This window comes from Typopeltis vanoorti, chromosome 2, assembly GCF_054136105.1.
Source record: "Typopeltis vanoorti isolate ZY-2024b chromosome 2, IOZ_Tvanoo_1.0, whole genome shotgun sequence".
NCBI lineage: Eukaryota > Metazoa > Arthropoda > Arachnida > Uropygi > Thelyphonidae > Typopeltis > Typopeltis vanoorti.
The window spans coordinates 2,042,297-2,064,874 of NC_143550.1; the positions used below are offsets into that span (position 1 = coordinate 2,042,297).

The following is a 22,578-nucleotide window of genomic DNA, read 5'->3' on the forward strand; positions in this document are numbered from 1 at the left end:
GGAGACTTGAAAGAAAGAAACCATGTTTAGTGTCTAGAAGAGGTTTCCCTGATTATCTTAGTCAGTAATTTTCAATGAGGATGCTTTGGAAATTTGCAGGGACATTTAGAACTAACACAATAATTGGGAAGTGAAACCACTCTGCAGGATAACAAGGTTTCACTGTTCATGTACTTAAGATTAATAAGGAACAAACAACTCACATAAGAAATACTATTTTAAAAATGATTAACAATAGACACAAAGCAGTTGTCAATATTTGAAATCACTGATAACTTTTTCACAAGACAGGATTCCCATTTCCAATGTCAATACTCATACATCAGATGGTGTACCAGCTATGAATGGTTGATTACAGAGTTCTATATCATTTTTTTGAAGTTATTCTTTATTAGGTTTTCCATATACTGGTCACAATATCAATCGAAATAGCAGGTAAAAATCCCAGATTTTTTAAAAAATATATTCTTTCTTTCCCCTCTATTTATAGGATGTGGATTCAAATTCGCCTATTCAAAGATTTCTGTGAATGTGCTTATATAGTAGATGATTTTTTTTCACTGTATAGAGTGAGTCCACCACCTATGCCTGCTTAGAGAAGGGCTGAGGTAACTGGAAAAAGTTACATGTTTGATTTCTATAACAGGGCAGCATTATCTAACACTAACCTGTTTTAACAATATTAAAAATAAATGCAAAAAGATTTCCAATCTTTTGTCAGTAGGATTCATATTAAAAAAATCTGTAACAGAAATGAAAGGAGTGAGATATACTTTAATTTAATTTAGGGATAAAGTAATGAGGAGAAAGACAAAATAACCTCCTACATATCCAACTTGTAACCATCACACTTATAATTTTCTTCCATGTAGTGATACTCTGAATTTAATTGAGCAATCTCTGGAAATCCCAGGCATCTTCAAAAAGGCAGTTTAGTTCATGTTATTGGTTTAGTTCAGGTGAATGAAATATAGATCTTAACAGATTATTATGCAGCAATTTTGATATATCTGAACAGAATCAAACTTACTTTTTTTTTTTTTTGCTATTTAGCTTGCTTCCATCAGTGGTCAAGACTAAAAATTATAAAAGACAGGTTAATAAAAGTCATTAACAATGCAACTGTTTTCAACTGTGAATGAACAATAGATGAACTGGTTAAGTATAAAAATGTTCATTTAACAGAATTATCTCAGCCCCTGTCCTTAGTGGGATCCGATACTTAATGAAAGAAAGAATGATGAAAAGAATAGTTGCAAACAACTTCATCTCTATTGATCAAATGTTTACATGCAGGACTGTTCACATAGTACCCAAACATTTTATTAAATGTTACCATGTCGAATGCATAAATCTGCCTCTGATTGCAAGCAACTGCTAAATGAAGGAGACTTTGCAAGGAATTTGATTCTGAGAAATACTCAGGTGCTTTAAGCAAGGATTATGTCTGTAAGATGAGTATATTATATGATTCAATTGAAAGTTTTGAAATAAGTATCATCAAATGAAAGCTAATATTATATGATCAGTATCAACACCAAATTAAATAAGACTTTCATGGTGTTCTATCAACTTGTATAATGAATGGATAATTTCAAAGCATACTTTGAAGCTCGAGGATGCTCTTCAGATGGTAGTGATATAGTACAGCAATGACTGAACAATTTACTGCCAGTATGTAGTATTAGTAAACATTCTCTGTGACTTATACAGTATGGAAAATGCACTGATATTTTATTTTTCTTTCTTTTTTTCAGAAAACTGCATTTAATGGAAAATTAGTTTTATCATGAGGATTTACATTAAAGAAAAGGATGATATAGTGATTTCAGCTAGCAATGGTTTTTATCTCAACTTTATTCAAATATCAATATAAGATGCTTCCAAGCAAATCACCAAGAATCTCAAGTTTTCAACATGAAGAGAATTATGGAGACAACTATCATTTTTGAATAACTTACTTTAACATAGAATAAACTTATAGCAATAAAGGAGAGGATACTGAGTTCTGTTTTTGAAAAAAGTAATGCATCACAAAAAAGTTAAAAGAACCAAAATACAATACATGACTATGCAAATTTTGTTTTAATATATTTGCATTCTGCATATGTAAAAGGAATGGTGCACAATTTGAATACAGTATCTCCTATTAGGATGTGTGTATTGTTAATAAATATGTGAAAGTATGGCATGCATCACTGGAGGTGTCACATAATAATAATCATATTTACTACAGTGTACAAGAGATGAATTCTATACAATATATTCTATTGAGGGAGATTACCAAATACAATATTATCTTTATACATATACACGTTTTCATGTATAAATGCTAAATAAAATAATTCCATGGATAGAGACAGCCTACAGGACATCTCAGCAATATAACCAACGGAAATAAATATACACAAGTTAGTTTTCATGTTTATAAAGTTATGAAAATATGAGAAACTCTACAACATTTAAATGCTATTTTTACACTGACAATTTAAGAATGATTCCAACAACGACTACAGAAGTTTTATGTACAGCAAGTGATAAAATTAAAAACAAAAAAAAAAACAATAACACCATATTTAAGTACGTACAGTAAATTATGAGATGTACTTTACACCTATTGAAGCTGCATTTTACTGAATGCTGAAATGTGCTCCAATTCAAATATAACTACATGAATAAAACAAAACATGCTTTATTATAAAAATGAAGCTAACTTATTGTAGCTGTGCTTGTCACACATTTTACCGATTTCCAGAATCCTTTTCACTTCCTTCTTTAACTATTTTCTTGTCTTCTATATCCATGTTTTCTTCTTCTTCACTAGTGATATCAGGATCATTAATTTGTGACTGGCACTTTGGGCAGTTGCATGTGAAGAGGTAGTTTTCCCTATATGCATGAAGGAATGGTAAACTAAAAACTTCAATATTAATTTTTAAATGCAAATAAAACAATATTTTAGAAATTAATTAAAACTATAGAGTACAAAGTTATTCCTTACATGATTAGTTCTTTTCGTAACAGTTCATTTCTCAAGCATTCATCTTTAATAAAGCTTATATGTTTTAATGGGCAATGTAAATGCACTGCCAATCCATGTAAAAAATCATCAATTTAATAGAGTAATCTTACCATCTATCCAACCCTTCATTTATCAGAATGGCAAGTTCGGATAATTGAAGCTCTATCATATAGTGCTCTACAGACAAGCCAGTTGATATACAAGGATTGTTCTTTTGAAGGTCAGATAAATGGTAGATTATTGCATAATAAGATATAAAAAACAGTTTATTTGTAGCAGAAAGCATGTCTTCCTAGATGGGACATCATATGACAGAGAATGGATTAGTGCTGCTGCTTATTGTAGTGTTCTGATACAGAGTGGAAAATACTGATAATTTTTTAATTCATGCACTAGTTAACTCACATACTGTGCACAAAATGTTTAATGAAATATTTTCCATTTAGATTTTCTCATTCATTAAGATCAAATATTAAAGTGCTTCAGTAATTGTTTCACATCAAGTCTTGATTGATAGATTTTTGAATTGGAAAAAAAAAAAAAAATTAAATTTCAGTTATAACTAGATAGGATATTCTATCATACATTTCTGGAAAATTTCCCATGTCACTTCTCTAAATTAAATTAATTTTTATTATTATTGTTGGAGGTGGAGGAAATAACAGTTCTTGGGGTAATAGTCAATAAGGATTTGAAATTTAGGGGACACATTGTCAAAATTGTGAGAACACGAAGAATTCTGGGAATGATGCAGAGGACATTGACTTATAGAAGTAAGGAGATTCTTGTTCCATTGCATAAGGCTTTGATTAGATCACACATGGACTTCTGTGCACAGATTTGGTCACGTGGTTTTCGAAAGGACGAAGAGATGTTGGAAGCTGTATGAGGAGGGTGTGAGCAGGGGAGTGAGAAGCAGGTATTTTGAATGTAGAGTTGTGAATGATTGGAATGCCTTGCCTGAGAGTGTGGTGTCTGAAGGAATTTGAGTGTGTTTAAGGCATGGTATGATGAGCTGTGTGTATGACAAAAGGACCTCTTAGATGAGTCTTGGGATGATAATAATAATACTAATAATTAGGTCATGATTCTGACCAAAAGAAAACAACACAGATACACCCAAGACAAAAACACTAAGCTGACATAACATAGCCCCCACTTTTCCCACGAGCTCCGAACACACAGTCAAAACAGCTTACACCCTATCACTCCCACCCCTAATCTTGTTTCATTATATTCTATCCTTCTCCTTTCCCAGAAAAATTTCTATCTTTCACCTTCTTCCCAAAGAATTCAAAGCCTGCCCTTGAAACCCAGCTTTTAAATTCACATACCTTTGTCTTATCCACAATTATCCCACATCTTTCTATCCACATTTCCACACCCTCTTCCTTTCAGTCAGATGATGATGGGGAGGAGAGACTGACTGTAAGTGAGCAAGAGGTGTTTGGGGAGTTGAGTAAACTAGATGTAAATAAGGCTGTGGGACTTGATAATATATCACCACGTATTCTGAAGGAGTGTGCCAGAGAGTTGCACCTGCCTTGACATATTTTTTTAATACGAGTCTTGCACTCGGTCAAGTTCCTAAAGAGTGGAAGGAGGGCAAGATTGTGCCACTTCATAAAGGAGGTGATCGAACTCAAGCATCAAACTATAGGCCTATCTGTGTGTCAGGTGTTGTGGTTAAGTTGTTGGAGAAGCTTGTGAGAACTAGGATCCAGAGTTGGGTTGACAACAATGGTATAATCTTTGATGGACAGCATGGATTTGCTAAAGGGAGGTCATGTTTTAGTAATCTACTTACTTATTACAAAAAAGTGACTGCTTCCTTGGACAGAGGAGAAGGATACACAGTAATATACTTGGATTTCGCAAAAGCTTTTGATAGAGTGCCTCATGATAAGTTGACAGTCAAACTAGAGCAGATGGGGTTGGATATTAGATTAGTGCATTGGATTGGAGACTGGCTATCTGATAGGTATCAACAAGTTGTGTATGAGGGTGCAATATCCAGGAAAAGGAAAGTCACTAGTGGAGTGCCTCAGGGGTCTGTTTTAGGGCCATTACTATTTAACTTATATATTAATGATATTGGTGAAGATTTGGATGGAGATATTCAGTTGTTTGCAGATGATGCAAAGTTGGGACGAACCATAAGGAGTAGTGAAGATGTTGTGGCCTTGCAAGAAGACTTGAATAAATTGAGTGATTGGGCAAGCAAATGGGGATGTGAGTTCAATGTTGCAAAATGTAAAGTTTTAAAATTTGGAAAACAAAGATGGGATGCAGAATTTATGCTTGGTGAGAATATATTGTTGGAAGTAGAGGAAATAAGAGATCTGGGGGTGATAGTGGATAAGGATCTAAAATTTAGGGGACACATCGCCAAAATTGTGAAGACAACACAAAGACTTCTGGGAATGATGCGGAGCACACTGACATGTAGAAGTAGGGAGATACTTGTTCCAATGTATAAGGCTTTGATTAGGCCGCACTTGGACTATTGTGCCCAGATTTGGTCACCGGGTTTTCAGAAGGATGAAGAGATGTTGGAAAGGGTCCAAAGGCGACTGACTAAGGTAGTTTCTGACCTCTGGAATGTTGAGTATGAGGAAAGATTGAAAAGATGTAATTTGCAGAGTCTCGTGGAGAGAAGGAAGAGGGGAGATATGATAGAGACCTACAAGTTGGTAAGGGGTTATTATAGGATCAATGGTGGAGAAGTTCTACAGAGAATAGTGGGAGATCAGGGGAGAACCAGAGGTCATCCCTGGAAACTGTATAAGGAGGGTGTGAGTAAGGGAGTGAGAGGCAGGTTTTTTTCGTACAGAGTTGTGAGTGATTGGAATGCCTTGCCTGAGAGCGTGGTGTCTGCAAGTAGTTTGAATGTGTTTAAGACACGGTATGATGAGATGTGTGTGTAAGATAAAAGGACCTCCTAGATGAGTCTTTGACTCCATGAGGTCTTGTTTAATAATAATAATAATAATAATACTTCAGGAGTAATATATAAATGCGTATCGCCATATGCTGGATGTGGCTAAAAATAAGACAACCAGGAATATCCTACAAATGTATGTACAAAATCATTCCTTCCTAATTTTCTTAATGCATCTATGTCTTTAAAACATCAGTAATGCCCTAAAAATTGAGTCACAAGTGAATGACATCATAAAAAGGGATACTCCTAAAGAAAAATAGACAAAATAGCCATAAAAAATTAATAATTCTATCATGTTTTTAAAACCTACTTTACACAGATGAGACAATGAATAATTACAGAGGATTCAAGTTTTAATAAAGCGACAAAAATGGTTGTACAAATAATGAGATAATAATCAACAGATACAGAAAACTTGTGGTTCCATTGTATTGCCAGCCTGGCTGGCTGAGTGATTAGCATATCTTCTTCCCAGCCAAAAGGCTGCAGGTTCGAATCCTGCCGTGGGCATGGATGTTTGTGATTGTCTGTGGAAATACTAGTGGTGGTGGTCCCCGATAGATGACGTTGGTGTAGTTGCGGTCAGTTGGTGGAGACATAGTTGTAGAGTAGGTGCCCTCCCTCAATTTGACTCCCTGGAGATGACAAATAATAAAACTGTGATCAGACCACATCTGGATTATTATGCTGAGATTTGGTTGCCGGGATTTGAAGGGGATAAATTAACTTTGGAGAGGTTGAAAAAGTGGATAACAAAGATGATATGAGGACTGTACACTGCAGAGTTTGGTGGATAGAAGGGTAGAGTATTCATGTTAAAAAAACGTTTAATTTTCTTGACCAAAAAGCTATGGAAAAAATTTTATTGGGATTATATTGATCAAGTGTATATAATAAACAACTAAGTTATACCAACTAGTTTCACCAACTAAGTCTGTTGGCATCTTCAGGGTATATTATGTACCCTGAAGATGCCAACAGACTTAGTTGGTGAAACTAGTTGGTATAACTTAGTTGTTTATTATATACACTTGATCAATATAATCCCAATAAAAGTTTTTCCAGGGTAGAGTATTATTATTCAGACCTCCATGGAGTCAAAAGACTTATTGCTGGAGATCCTTCCTAAGAAACACAAAGTCTATCAACACTCATCGTGGGAGGTCCACCCTAGGAAACACAATGTCTATCATACCACTCTTTAAACTCATTGACCGTTCTCACTCTCACTACTCTATCAGGCAATGCATTCCATGGTTCAACCACCCTCCATGCAAAGAAACCACTCCTCACCCTCTTGTCACAGTTTCCTTTCATAACTTCCAGGGATGGCCTCTTGTCATCACTCCTTCCCGCTGTTCAACCAAATGAAAGACCATCCCAGTGTCAACCCTGTAACCACCTCTCAACAGTTTAAAAGTCTCAATCATATCACCTCTCCTTCTTCTATACACCAAACTCTGCAGTCCACATTCCCTCAGCCGATCCTCGTAACTATCCTTGTACAGTCCTGAAACCATCTTTGTTATCCGCCTTTGTACCCTTTTCACAGTTAATTTATCCCCTTCAAATCCTGGGGACCAAATCTGAGAACAATAGTCTAAGTGTGGTCTGATCAGGCTCATACAACGGAATGATAACTGTTTTATCTCTGCAGGTCAGTGTCCTTCTCATTATTGCAGCAATCCTCTGTGTTACCTTCGCTACCTTTGCAATATGTCCCCTAAATTTCAGGTTTCTATCAATCATCAACCCCAGATCTCGTCTCCCCTACTTCCTCCAGTATAACTCCTCCCATTGAGTATGCAGCGTCCCATCGATGTGTCCCAAACCTCAAGACCTTACATTTTGCTGCATTAAACTGACATCCCCAATTCATTTGCCCATCTATCTAACCATCCAGTCCCACAGCTTTACTGACATCCAGAGTACTCAGTATTTGGAACAAAGTCTCCTCCTGCACCTCTAAACCTGCCCTATCCCTCTAGTATTAACATTTACTCCTCCAGAATGAAATACTCCAATAAAGTGTTCATGGAACAATTCCACTATGTCCTCTGCCTCAGTCACTCTATTCCCATTTTTATCCCACAATGTTATTCTTCCACAGTCATTTCTCCTCCTACTGGCCACACAGCTAAAAAATTCCCTAGGACTGTCTTTGGATCTTAGGGCCAGTTTCTTCTCATATTCCAGTTTTGCCTTCCTTACCATACTAGTCACTCTCCTGGCCTGTGTCTTATATTCTTCATGCATCTTCTCTTCATCTGTCTCCTTATATCTCTTCCATAGTCTCTTTTTCGCATGCAGTTCCTGTTTAATATTGTTTGTCATCCACTTTACTTCAAATTGTGTTCTCTTCTTCACTCGTGGAATACAGCTTACTATTGCTGCTAACAAATATTCCTTCACAATTTCCCAAGCACTAATGATGTCCTTCCAATTCCTCCCTCCATGAAACTTCCCCAAGTTGACGTCTAAGACTATTATAATGACCAGATTAAATCACAGATATAATCAAATAAGATATAATCACAAGATTATATCTTGATTGAGATGTTAAACTGCTGAGAGGTAGTTACAGGGTTGACACTGAGGAGATCTTTTGTATGGTAGATCAAGCAGATGGGGCAAGGAAAAGGGGCCATCCCTGGAAGTTTTGAATGGAAGTGGTGAGTAAGAGAGTGAAGATTGGCTTTTACGCATGGAGGATAGTTGGACTATAGAATGCATTGCCTGATAGGATAGTGAGAGCACAAACAGTGAATGAGTTAAGGAATGATAAGATAGACTGCATTGTTTAAGATGAGCTTTCCATGAAAAATTTTGTGAGGTCCTGAATAATAATCAGTTACTGGCAGTGACATACCTAGAGTCCGAATAATAAATCAAGTAAGGGTTAAATGGATGAATAACACCATTAAGCTTGAGTTGCAAAAAAAGAAACAACTATGGAGGGAATTTAAGGAGAAGGGTGACCGGCAGGCACATGAACGGTATAAAGCGCAGGCCAGAAGGGTGACGAGTGTGGTAAGAAAAGCAAAAAAGGATTACGAAAGAACATTGGCCATGCAGGCTAAAGAGAATCCTAAACAGTTTTTTAGATATGTAGCAAGTAAAAGGAAAAATGTACATGGCAGATTGATTTTAAAGAATGCCGATGGTAGGGAGGTAACTGAATCAGTGGAGATAGTTGAGTTACTGAGTGAGCACTTTGCAAAAGTATATCATCCAGGTGGTGACATTGCAGAAACGAATAAACCAGTAGATTATACAGGAATTGTGGTTAATGAAGTGGAGGTGAGTAGTCTATTGCATAACCTCAATGTCAATACATCTGTGGGATTGGATGGTATACCAGCTCGTGTTGTACGAGCAGCAGCTAAAGAATTGTCGGTACCCTTGATCATTTTGTTTAATTTGAGTCTCGGGTCTGGGTTAGTCCCGAGCGGGTGGAAAGAGGGGAAAATAGTTCCACTGCATAAAGGTGGTTCCAAGACTGCTGTTGTAAATTACCGACCGATTAGCATATCAGGAATCATTGTCAAGGTCTTAGAGAAAATAGTCAAGAGGAAAATACAAGATTGGATAGAAGAAAATGGGATACTGTATCAGGGACAGCATGGTTTTGTGAAGGGTAGGTCATGCCTCAGTAACTTGCTCACGTATTATAACACAGTGACGGCTGAACTGGATAAGGGTAATGGGTTTACGGTGATTCTGCTGGACCTTGCCAAGGCCTTTGACAGGATTCCACATGGAATTCTAATCAGTAAATTGCAGCATATGGGAATGGACATGGGGTTGGTGAGATGGATAGGAGGGTGGTTGACGGAGAGATATCAGAGAGTGGTTTACTCGGGAGTGGAGTCCACAAGACGGCCTGTGACTAGTGGTGTGCCACAAGGATCTGTTCTTGGACCACTGCTGTTTAATTTGTTCATAAATGATTTAGGAAATGATCTGAGAGGAACAGTTCATTTGTTTGCGGATGATGCGAAGTTGGGTAGGGCAATAGTGAATGCAGATGACGTCAAAATTTTGCAGGATGATTTGGATAGATTGGAGGTCTGGGCTAAGGAGAATGGATGTCAGTTTAATGTGGCAAAATGTAAGGTTATGCACTTTGGAGTGAAAAGATTGGCGGCAGATTACTGCATTGGTGGAACCCTGCTCCAGGAAATTGATGAGGCACGAGATTTAGGAGTGTTGGTAGATAAGGAATTGAAATTTAGGGGACACATTGCAAAAGTGACCAAAACAGCTCATCAAATCACTTGGTTGCTGAGGAATACGTTGACAAGCAGGTTATTGTTCCTCTCTATCGAGCCTTGATAAGACCCCATCTAGACTACTGTGCTCAGATTTGGTCACCTAGGTTTCTTCTTGATGGGGAGGAGGTGGAGAGGATCCAGAGGCGAGTGACCAAGATGATAGCAGGTCTGTGGAATGAACCGTATGAGAACAGGTTGAGGATTTGTGGGTTGCAAAAATTGGTTGATAGGCGGAGGAGGGGAGATATGATTGAGACATTCAAATTACTGAAGGGTTTCTATAAAATTAATTCAGAAGATATTTTTGAGAACAGGGCTGGTTGTGGGAGGACTAGGGGACATCCATGGAAACTGGGCAAAAGTGTGGTTAGTAAAGGTGTTAGAGCTGGGTTCTTTACTTTTAGAGTAGTGAATGAGTGGAATGCGCTCCCTGAGTCTGTAGTGGATGCTGTGACAGTGAATGAGTTTAAGGCGAGGTATGATAGATACTGTATGAATGTCAAATAGTTGTGATGAATATGATTTGGGGCCTCCCTCGATGAGTCTAATGACTCCCTGGAGTTGCCCGTAATAATAGTAATAGTAATATTTAATACAGACTTTATTTTTTTATTTATTAAGCATTTATTTTCAGACAACTTATTGGTCTGGTTGGATGAGTGGTTAGTAAGCATATCTGCTTTCAAACCAACAGGCTGCAGGTTGGAATACTGGCATGGGCATGTATGTTTGTGATTGTCTTTAGCTGGAAGATGAATTTTACCACCACCATGGTTATAGGAGGCCTGAAATGGCTTAAAAAAGAAATCAATAAAAATACAAAAAAAAATTATTATTATTATGTAACACCTCCAGGGAGTCCAAAGACTCATAGAGGGAAGGCACCTACTCTACAACTCTCCATCTCCACCAATCGCAACTACTTTCATCATCTACACCAGGGTTTCCCAAATAGTGTTCCGAAAACTGGTGTTCCGTGGAAAGCGAATAAGTGTTCCGTGAAAAATTATCAAAATTAATTATAAGTTCTTTTCGCTATACACTTTGGTATCAATTTGCTCTAGCTACTCAGAACGATGCATTTTGTGAGTGGGAATCACAAATACACACTTTTGTTTTCAAAAAACTTAAAAATATTTTATTCCATATTATGTTTCAGTCTAAAGAACTGCACCAACACCAGCAGAGTAACTAATTCTGAGAAGACAGTAAATAACACAGCAAAGTTGGTATCACGAAAATCACTAATTATTATTATTACATAAAAGGCTACCTGAGATGTTTAATTCGGCTATGCCTGCTTCTTGTACGATTACATTCATCCAAGTAACAAACTAGGATTTCCTACAAAAAAATTTAATACTAAATTAAAGCAAAGAATATTAAACCAAAATGATAACATAGAAATTAAATGTAAAATTTACTAAATCAGTTCATTACTCTGAAAGTAGATGAAATGAATTTCAATGACTTATTGATATCCCTTGAATTCTTGTATTTACCATTATTATACCAATTTATACACCTATTTAATTTATAAATCAGGCACAGTAAGATATTAACAACAATAACTAATAATAAAATAGGACAATTATAACAACATATTGCACTAAAAATTATTTATCTGAATGGGAATGGAATCTTAGTAACCTCACCATACATTTTATATATTTATTATTTTATGAAGTTGAGAACTTTCACCTTTTAACTTAAAAGGAAGCACATTATGGCTTCTCTTTGGCAAATTCGAATTTTCAGCATCACTACTCTTGCTCTTTGGGCCATTATTAAGTAAAATAAGAGTTACTTGAACACAAGCACTGCGATACCATTACAGTTAATCTGATAACTGAGACCTACTCAGAACGATGCATTATTTAAAACTAATGAATTGTTTATTTCTGGAATTTTTCATTTAATATTTTCGGGCGGTTACTAAGTGACTAACGAGCGGGTAGTGTATATAGTACAGCATGGATATGCTGGGAAAAGGGGTGACTCACGTCCTAGGCGGGGGACAGCACGAGATTTCATTATATTACTCAGAATGGTACTCAATTTAAAACTTATAAATTGTTTATTCGTAAAAGAAAGAGCCATAAGGCTCCATTTCAGTGATATAAAATTACATAGGCAAAGTGGAAACTCTCAGGTCAACTTATGAAACTATGAAAATTTTGTAACCTGACCTGAGAGCTTACAAGAATATAATCCTCGGCATCCCTAGTTGCCTCAACTTGCACTAGGCAATACTTAGGTAGTGAAGCTAAGGAAACTCGGGGATGGGGAGGTTAACTGAGCAAACATTCGGCTTTGAAATAATGTTGGATCTAGTATCCACTTTGCCTGTGTAATTATAAATTATTTATTTTTGGAATTTTCCATTTAATATTTTGTGACCAAGGTTGAGACTGGATAACTAAAACCGTGAACCGGTGGATAAGGGGGGGGGGATGGTACATGGCATCAGAAGACCAACACAACACAGGCATTATTCACAGAATACTTCTCATACTTCTACTTAAATGTAATCAACTTCCAGGGCATTCCCACCCACCTCAGGCAATCCATTCTGGTCACCCACCACTCTCTAAGCAAAAAGTCTAATCCTTACATCCTTACTAACTACACTATTAAGCAATTTTCAGGTATGACCCCTAGTTTTATCTCTCTCTACTCATTGTGTATAGAAAAAAAAATATTTTATATCAATTTTATACAACCCCTCCAATATCTTATAAGTTTTTATCATATCCCTTCACCTGGCAACACTACTTAAATATACTCAGAGAGCACATTCCACAAACCTATCACCAATTGTCATGTGTCTCTGGATCTTCTCCTCCTCCTCCTCCCCAAGAAACCCGGTGACCAAATATGTGCATAGTAGTCAAGATGTGGGCCATATCATATCCTTATAAAGGAGGGATAATAACTTTCCTCTCTCAACTTCTCAATGTGTTCTTCAATATTCATAATCAGTTGAGCTATTTTGCAAAACTTCCTCAATTCCCTACAATCCAGTACCATCAATGTGATACAAAGTATGTAATCTTTTCATTCAAAAGTGCATAAATTTAAATTCTGCAAGATTAAATTGACAACCATATCTGCATCACCTTTATTAACTCCCCCCCACCACATTTTTGTATCATCAGCTAAACAACTGAATGCTCTCTCTCTCTCAAGTCATTTCCTATATCATTAATATAAAAATTAAACAGTAGTGGCTCTAGAACAAAGCCTTCAGGCAGTCTGCTAGTCACCCTTATTCTCTGAGATTCTGCTCCACCACATATACTGCTCTTGGATTTCTGATTGTCAGCCATATCTTATCCATGACAACTGCTTCATTATCCATCTCCATTTGTCCCAACTCATGCAAGTTTTCCATGCAATTTTCTGCCAAATGTTTTTGTAAAATTTCACATCGGTATCATAATGTAGCCATTTGCCTAATTCAATTATCACTATTATAAAATATAAGTAAATTACCAAGGTATGTACTACTGTTTACAAAGCCAAAACACAAAGGTGCCTAGCATAAAGTATCATATTCCTGTCTATCCAGTCCTGAATTCTACCTTAACCAATTTTTCCAATACTCTAGTCAATACTTTTCCAATACTTCTGAGATATTTCTGTCTTGCAGCATCCTTCAAGTAATGAAATTATTTTTCCTTTCCACATAACAGAACTTGCTAGAGTTGAGACTTAGATTAAACAAATTGGCCAGAGGCACTGCCAGTTCTCTTGCAAATTCTCATAACACACAGGCTGATATGCATACAATTATACTGTTGTATTCCTTTGATATTTCTCAATATGCTGAGAACCTCCAGTTCATCTATGTTAACTGCCATATCTCATTCTCATTGGGAACTGCAATACTTCCACATGGATGATACACACTTGAAAAGAGATCAATTAGTAACTGAACTATTTCTTCTGCTTCAACCACTTTCCTAACATCAGTAGAGAATGAAGTTTTCATTCTTCCTCTTAATAGAGGAAGAATGAAATTTTTAGATAGAGCAAAAACCTGCATGATTTCTTCAGATGAACCGCTTAGCTAATTGTTGAAAGTTTATTTTTCACTTGGTCAGACTATAATAAATTTAGTTTAATCCTTTATCCAAGTGTGTGCAAACAAAGTTTGCACCTGAAAGTATCTTCAGGACTGGGGTAAAGTGGTACAACACAAGGCGACTCCTTGCAAAGGTGGAGAAAGCTACCAACACTCCTATCTCAGTATCTCCCATAATGCAAAACACATCTCCTTGCGGATATGTATAATGTTATGCATTAAGGGAAGGGCCACTACCCAGACTAGTTTCGACCTTTATTGAGGTCACTTCAGTGGGGCCCAGGCCCAAGTGGAGATACCAAAGCAGAAGCAATAGCAAGGTCATCTCCTCCTATAGGAGCTGCCAAACGGTGTGCCACCTTTTTATTAAATTACTCTGGATTTAGAGAAATATGTTGAAAGTTTATTTTTCACTTGGTCAAACTATAATAAATTTAGTTTAATCCTTTATCCAAGTGTGTGCAAACAAAGTTTGCGCCTGAAAGTATCTTCAAGACTGGGGTAAAGTGGTACAACACCGGGCGACTCCTTGCAAAGGTGGAGAAAGTTACCAACACTCCTATCTCAGTATCTCCCATAATGTCTCCCATAATGCAAAGCACATCTCCTTGCAGATATGTATAATGTTATGCATTAAGGGAAGGGCCACTACCCAGACTAGTTTCGACCTTTATTGAGGTCTCTTCAGTGGGAGCCAGGCCCAAGTGGAGATACCAAAGCAGAAGCATTAGCAAGGTCATCTCCTCCTATAGGAGCTGCCAAACAGTGTGCCACCTTTTTATTAAATTACTCTGGATTTAGAGAAATATGTTGAAAGTTTATTTTTCACTTGGTCAAACTATAATAAATTTAGTTTAATCCTTTATCCAAGTGTGTGCAAACAAAGTTTGCGCCTGAAAGTATCTTCAAGACTGGGGTAAAGTGGTACAACACCGGGCGACTCCTTGCAAAGGTGGAGAAAGTTACCAACACTCCTATCTCAGTATCTCCCATAATGCAAAACACATCTCCTGGCAGATATGTATATGCATAACATTATATAATATATATAATGTTATATATTTGAGACTGTATATATTTGAGGCTATCTTGCAGCATACAGTCTCAAATAAACTGTCTTCCTCAGATCTAAAATGCTCATAACATTATTTTTGTTGATTAAAGTTCTTTGGCTATAATCAGTAATACTATTGTTCCTGTTCGATTCTTCTATCATCCCTGAAAATACAATATCCTTTATTCTATCTCTATATCATCTTCTGTCAAATCATGTCTCAATGTTGGCAATTATTATTATTATTATTATTATTTGACACCTCCAGGGAGTCCAAAGACTCATCGAGGGAAGGCACCTGCTCTACAAGCTCTGTCTCAACCACTCAAACCACCAACCGACTGCAACTACATCAACGCCATCCACCACCACTAATATTTCCACAGACAAGCACAAACATTCATGCCCATGGCAGAATTCGAACCCACAGCCTTTTGGCTGGAGAGCGGATATGCTAACCACTCGGCCAATCAGGCTGGCTATTTTTGACCAACAGAGTTGACCAATGCCAAAAACTCTTCTTTTATTTCTGATACTTGTGGCATTTGTATACAATGCATTTCGACATCCCACTTGGCCCACAATTACATAATGTAATTATTATTAACATCCGACCTCCATGAAGTCAGAGACTCATCGAGGGAGATATACACACTATTGCACACAATGCTCATCCAACCATGCTTTAAACTGATTCAATGTGTCTAAATTCACAACACACTCAGGCAATGCTTTTCACTCACCATGCAAAGAACCTTCTCCTCACATCCTCCTTATATAGTTTCCAGCGATGGCTTCTTGTTCTACCCTCCTCTCCCATTCTATGAAAAATTTCTTCCATGTTAACTTGATAATAAATCCCCGACTAGCATATATGTCTCAATAATACCTTCCCCACCCTCTTCCTCCTATTCAAGAGGCTTTGCAGCTTACATTCTCTCAACCTGTACTCGTTCTCCACATTCCAAAGACCACTGACCACCTTTGTGAATCTTTTCTAGATCCTTTCCAACATATCCTCATCACCATGAAAATATGGTGACCAAATCTGTGCACAAGGCCATATACAATGGCATTATAACCTCTCTATTTCTGTATGTCAGGGTCCTCAGCATCATTGCCATTATCCGATGTGATGTCTTCACAACTTGTGCAATATGGCCCTGAATTTCAGGTCCTTGTCCACCATTACTTCTAGATCTCTTATCTCCTCTACTTTCTTTAAAGATTACTCACCAAGTGTATACTATGCATCCATCATTGCTTACCAAATCTCAAAACCTTACACTTTTGCAACATTGAACTGATAGTTCCACTTACCTGCCCATTCACACAATCTATTCAAGTCCTCTTGTAAGGCAATAATATCTGCTTGGCTCTGCATTGCTCTTCCCAGTTTTGCATCATCTGCAAACAGCTGCATATCACTAGTTAAATCCATGAACATAACAATTGTCCCAAAAATGATCCCTGTGGTACACCACTAGTGACCTTCCTCTTTTAGGATACGGCACCTCTATATACAACTTTCTGAAACCTATCTAACAGCCGGTCACTGATCCAACTCAGAAGTCTCTTATCCAATCCCATCTATTTCAATTTATTTACCAGCTTGTCATGTGGCAGTCTGTCAAGAGCTTTTGCAAAATCCAAGTACAACACTGTATATGTATCTCCCCTGTCCAAAGTATTTGTCATGCTGATAACGACAGAGAGTACTGCTGTTATCAAGCCATTTCTGTATTCTACTTCTCATCAATACCTTCACCAACTAAATTCCCTTAAGATGCGTGGTGATATGTCATCAAATCCTATTGTCGCTATTAACAAATTACTTACCCATTCAGATTTAAAACCTGGTGAACCTGAATTCAGCATTTCATTTCTCTACTCGCACTCCTTTTCCCCTCATTTTTCCCAGAGATGGTAAGATTCATGTGTTAATGCATCTACCCTCTAATACTTCTAGTCTCCCTGATTTTGCCCTTCCAACCTCTCATTGAAACAATATTTCTCCAAATATAACACTTAAAAATCATTCAAATGTGGTCTGACAGGCATACACCAGTCCTTTTATCCACCAAATTCACTCTATAAATGTATGAACTGCATACCATTCCACTTGTACAATCTTCTCTGATTTAAAATCATGGCCCTTCAAATTCAGCCCTATCATACACAGTGGCAGAAACTTACAATTTACGTTTTCTCACTTTTTCCCAGCAACTTTCATATCTTTTCTCATTGCATATTTCACACCTTTCAAGTCATCCATGCATGCCCAAACAGCCTTCAATTTATTCAATAAAGATCATGAAAACAAACATATAGTCATGTTTCCTCAAAACAAAAATTTTATGAATGACCATAAGTAAAGTACATAAATGGTGGGGATGCCGATTTAACGTCACAAAATGTAAGGTTTTAAAATTTGGGAATTTATGCTTGGTGGGAATATATTGATGGAGGTGGAGGAAATAAGAAATCTTGGGGTGATGGTGGATAAGGATCTAAAATTCAGAGGACACATTCACAAAATTGTGAGGACAACACAACCAATTCTAAGAATGACACGGAGGACACTGATTTGTAGAAGTAAGGAGATTCTTGTTCCATTGTATAAGGCTCTGATTAGGTCACACATGGACTACTGTGCATAGATTGGTCACTTGGTTTTTAGAAAAATGAAGAGATGCTGGAAAGGGCCAGAGGCAACTGACTAAGGCAGTTTCTGATCTCTGGAATGTTGAATATGAGAAAAGGTTGAGAAAATGCAATTTACACAGTCTAGTCGATATGAGGAAGAGGGGTGATATGATAGAGACATAGAAGTTGGCAAGCAGTTGTTGTAGCATCAATGTTGAAGAGAGTTTTCATAAAATGGTTAGAGCTCAGGGGAGAACAAGAAGTCATCCCTGAAAACTGTATAAAGAGGGTGTGAGTAAGGTAGTGAGAAGCAGGTTTTTTTCATGCAGAGTTGTGAATGATTGGAATGCCTTGCCTGACAGTGTGGTGTTTGCAGAGAATTTGAAGGTGTTTAAGGTGCAGTATGATGAGCTGTGTGTATGATCAAAGGACCCTCCCCCCAGATGAGTTTGAGTCCATGAGGCCTTATGGCAATAATAATAATAATAATAAATGTCATTAGAGTGCATTAAGGAAGGCAAGCATTGCAAATCAATGAAAGTCATGGATTTTTATACCTCTCTTAACAGACAGAGACTAAGTTAGGTCCATGAAAGAGTTATCAGAAACTATATGTTAAGTGATATCTAAAATACAAGGTTTGTAAATAAAGTAGTGGCAACATTGTTAGGAGATGTTTGAAACTAAAATGTTACTCTTGACAGATGGTGCTAGTTGTATATATTGTACATATGCATATAGAGACCCAGCCCATTCTAACAGGTGTCCTAGTGTGGAGAAGTGGTTAAAGTGAACATCTCAGTGTTGAAAGTTTTTTCACTTGGTCATACTATAAATTAAAAATGTCAAAAACATTCTAAGGTATGTGTTCACAAGATTAGAACAATGATCCTGGAACAAGGTCCAGGTTGCACGAGGTAAAACAGTGACTGACTGTTATCGTGGCCTTAGGGAAGCCTGTGGCAACAGTGTCCTACCACACTGGACTGTCGAAAGATAAGTCAGTGTATTTCATGTGGGGCGAGATCACCTTGATGATGATCACTGTGTGGGACGACCTGCCGTTTCAGATGAACATGTTGAGTTTGTTCGAGGATTCCTTGTGGCAGATGATCCAGGAAACTGGAATAAATTATCAAAGTGTTTAGCAAATCCTAAAAAAGAGTATGTGCAAAATTTCAGCTTGTTGGGTTCCACATCACTTGACTGAGATGCAAAAATGACACAGGTACGCAGTTGCTGGCTTCCATCTGGAATGATACAAAAATGAAGATGCATTCCTGAATCATATTGTGGTCATTGATAAAACTTGGGCAAGGCTTATGAGTGTGAACTGAAGAGACAATCCAACAAATGGCACCATTCAGGATTGCCCCAAAAAAATTTTGCCAGGAACCAAGCAAAATTAGAGTTATACTTACAACGTTCAAGGTGTCATACTATGCCCCAAGGGCAAAACTGTTAATGCACAGTACTATTGATGATTTCTGGACCATCATTTGCACCTGGCTTTAAGGAGAAAGCCACCATATTTTTTCACAGGTTCCCCACCATGTTTTTTGCACGACAATGCATGATGTCATGTGTCACAATTGGTGATAGAGATGTTGGACAGTGGCAATGGGAAGTATTGGAACATCCTCCACATTCATCAGACATGAGTCCTTGCGACTTTAACTTATTATCCAACATGAAAGAACCCCTCAAAGGTCTGTGGTTTTGTGATGTGCAAGAGGTTCTTCGAGCAGTAAGTCGCACTGTCACAGATATCAACAGGTTTCTGAACTATTTTTTACGAAGGAAGATGTTTTTCCTATATGATGTGAGATCATGTTGGTGAGGTATTTCGCCAAGTTGGAAGTCGGTGAATCTCTTCCATCTGCTATTGGTCTTAAAGGTATATCTGTCTTGTGGATCTTTGGAACACCATAGATTCTTGGTACCGAAGGATGTTTTGATCCTAAGTATTTTTTTAAGTTCTTCCGTCCAAAGAGGCACTTTTTTATGAGATTATTTGTTTTTTTGTGTGTATGCCAAGTCGGGTTTGTAGGTGTTTGTATCCTCCAGGAGACTTTTCATTTTATTATCATATTCTGTAGCATTTAAAACGACAGTTGCATTGCCTTTATCTGCTTTGATTATGACAATATTTTTACAATCCTTTAACTTTTTAAGGCAAGCGTATTCAGTGTAAGGTAGATTCCTAAGAGGTAATCTGCTTTTTAAGTAAAGCTGTATTCTATATATGGATAAGATCTGCCGTGTTGTCCGGTAGATTTCTAATTCCTTTTTCTATTTGTGCTATGATATCAATTTTTGATACGAAACGTGGGGTTAAGGCAAAGTTAAAACCCTTAAGTAAAAGGTTGTTCTCTTCTTTTGTTAGGACTCTCGAAGAAAGGTTAAAAATTAAGAATTAGAAATCTACCAGACAACACAGCAGATCATATCCGTATAGAGAGTACAGCTTTATTATTAAAAAGCAGATTACCTTGTAGGAATCTACCTTACAATGAATACGCTTGCCTTAAAAAGTTAAAGGATGACAAAAATATTGACATAATGAAAGAGGATAAAGGTAACGGCAACTGTTGTTTAAATGCTACAGAATATGATAATAAAATGAAAAGTCTCCTGGAGGATACAAACACCTACAAACCCTTAGACAGAGACCCGACTTGGCATACACACAATAAAACAAATGATCTCATAAAAAAAGTGCATCTCTGGACAGAAGAACTTAAAAAATATTTACAATCAAAACAACCTTTGATACCAAGAATCTATGGTGTTCCAAAGATCCACAAGACACCTTTAAGACCGATAGCAGATGGCAGAGATTCACCGACTTCCAACTTGGCGAAATACCTCACCAACATGATCTCACATCATATAGGAAAAACATCTTCTTTCATAAAAAATAGTACACATTTCATAGAAAAAGTGAAAGATATACATATTGGTCCATCAGACATCTTAGCAAGTTTAGACATTATCAGCTTGTTTACAAACGTCCCGAGACAAGAAATTTTGAATCTCCTAGAAGACCTCTTCCCTCTGGACATCTTAGATCTTTTTAAACATTGCATAAATAATACTTTTTTCACTTATCAAGACAGAATCTGGGAACAAAAAGAAGGACTGGCCATGGGTTCATCATTATCACCGGTATTAGCAAACCTATTTATGGAAAAATTTGAAAACAATGCTCTAAAGAATTACCATAAAAAACTAAAAATATGGCTATGCTATGTAGACGATATTTTCATCATATTCAATGGAACAACAGATGAACTTATAAATTTTAAAGATTATCTTAACGATTTGCACAACACCATAAAATTCACTTTAGAACAAGAAGAAAATAGAAAACTTCCTTTTCTAGATATTTTATTAGAAGTTAATGAAGAAAATAAACTCTCCTTCTCAGTATATAGGAAGCCGACCAACACAGGAAGATTTCTAAATGCAGCCTCACACCACCATCCTTCACAAAAAATAAGCTTAATTAAAACTCTTCGAGACAGAGCATACAATATCTCCAGCACACAAGAAAAATGTAATGAAGAACTAAAATACTTAACACAAATCCTCCAACAGAATGGATACGAAACGAAAACCATCAAGAGAATCATTAAAATGCCTCCAACTAACAACACAATAAAACAGGATTACAAAAACGCAATCTCGCTTCCTTATATCAAAAATGTTACAGATAAGCTAGCCAAATTATTGAATGAACACAACGTATAAGTAGCCTTCCTTCCTATGGAAAAAATATCAAGATTCCTACATCCACCAAAACCACCTCATCATCCTCTTAAAAAACCAGGAGTCTACAAAATCCATTGCTCTTGTGGGATTTGCTACGTAGGACAGACAGGAAGATCTGGAGAAATACGCATGGCTGAACACCAAAAAAACATACAATACAAAAGAGAACAAAAAACGGGTCTTGCTTTCCATACCACTTCCACTGTACACGATGTACTCTGGCAAAAAAACGACAATATCATGCATAGAAACAACTGCTACATAAGAAAATTTAAAGAAGCTGCTAATATGCTGAAAAACCCAACCCAATGCAATAAAAATCAAGGTTTAATTCTCCATCAAGTGTGGTCAGCTCTAATAAAAAATCTACCTCAATCTGAGCTAGGACTGTATGAACGAGAACAAGTGACATCGTCCAGTATTATTCAAGATATAAAACGTCAATAACGTTTTATATCTGCATTCTGTCATTTGAGTCTATGAATAGCCAGACGATTATGATTTGTATTTATTAATTTCTCTTGTTTAAACTTTAAGTTATACTATTTACCTCTGAAGATGAAAATCCTACGATTTACGAAACTTGTCGAGAATTATTATTTCAGTATGTTGTATAACTGAATAATAAAAAATGTGGTGTAATCACCGAAATATGTCTTTTGATCTACTGAATGTCCTGTTTTCTGCGAGAACTTTTGAGGATTGTATGACTGTAGTTGAAGGTAAGCCTTGTCTTCCTCTTCCAAATTTACTAAGCAAGCACAAAGATGCAAAAAC

At 36.9% G+C, this 22,578-nt stretch overlaps 1 protein-coding gene across 1 annotated transcript in view; it reads right to left on the minus strand.

Annotated features, from left to right (window-relative positions):
* Positions 1-1,950: 1,950 nt before the first annotated feature.
* Positions 1,951-22,578, minus strand: part of LOC150108781 (protein-lysine N-trimethyltransferase SMYD5-like) — a 397,190-nt gene continuing 376,562 nt past the window's right edge. Inside the window, exons 11-12 of the mRNA XM_090414210.1 lie at positions 11,514-11,584; positions 1,951-2,889 (exon numbers count right to left, since the gene is read on the minus strand). Coding sequence (XP_090270336.1) covers positions 2,742-2,889; positions 11,514-11,584 — 219 coding nt within the window. The 3' untranslated portion in view covers positions 1,951-2,741. The remainder of the gene's footprint in view (positions 2,890-11,513; positions 11,585-22,578) is intronic.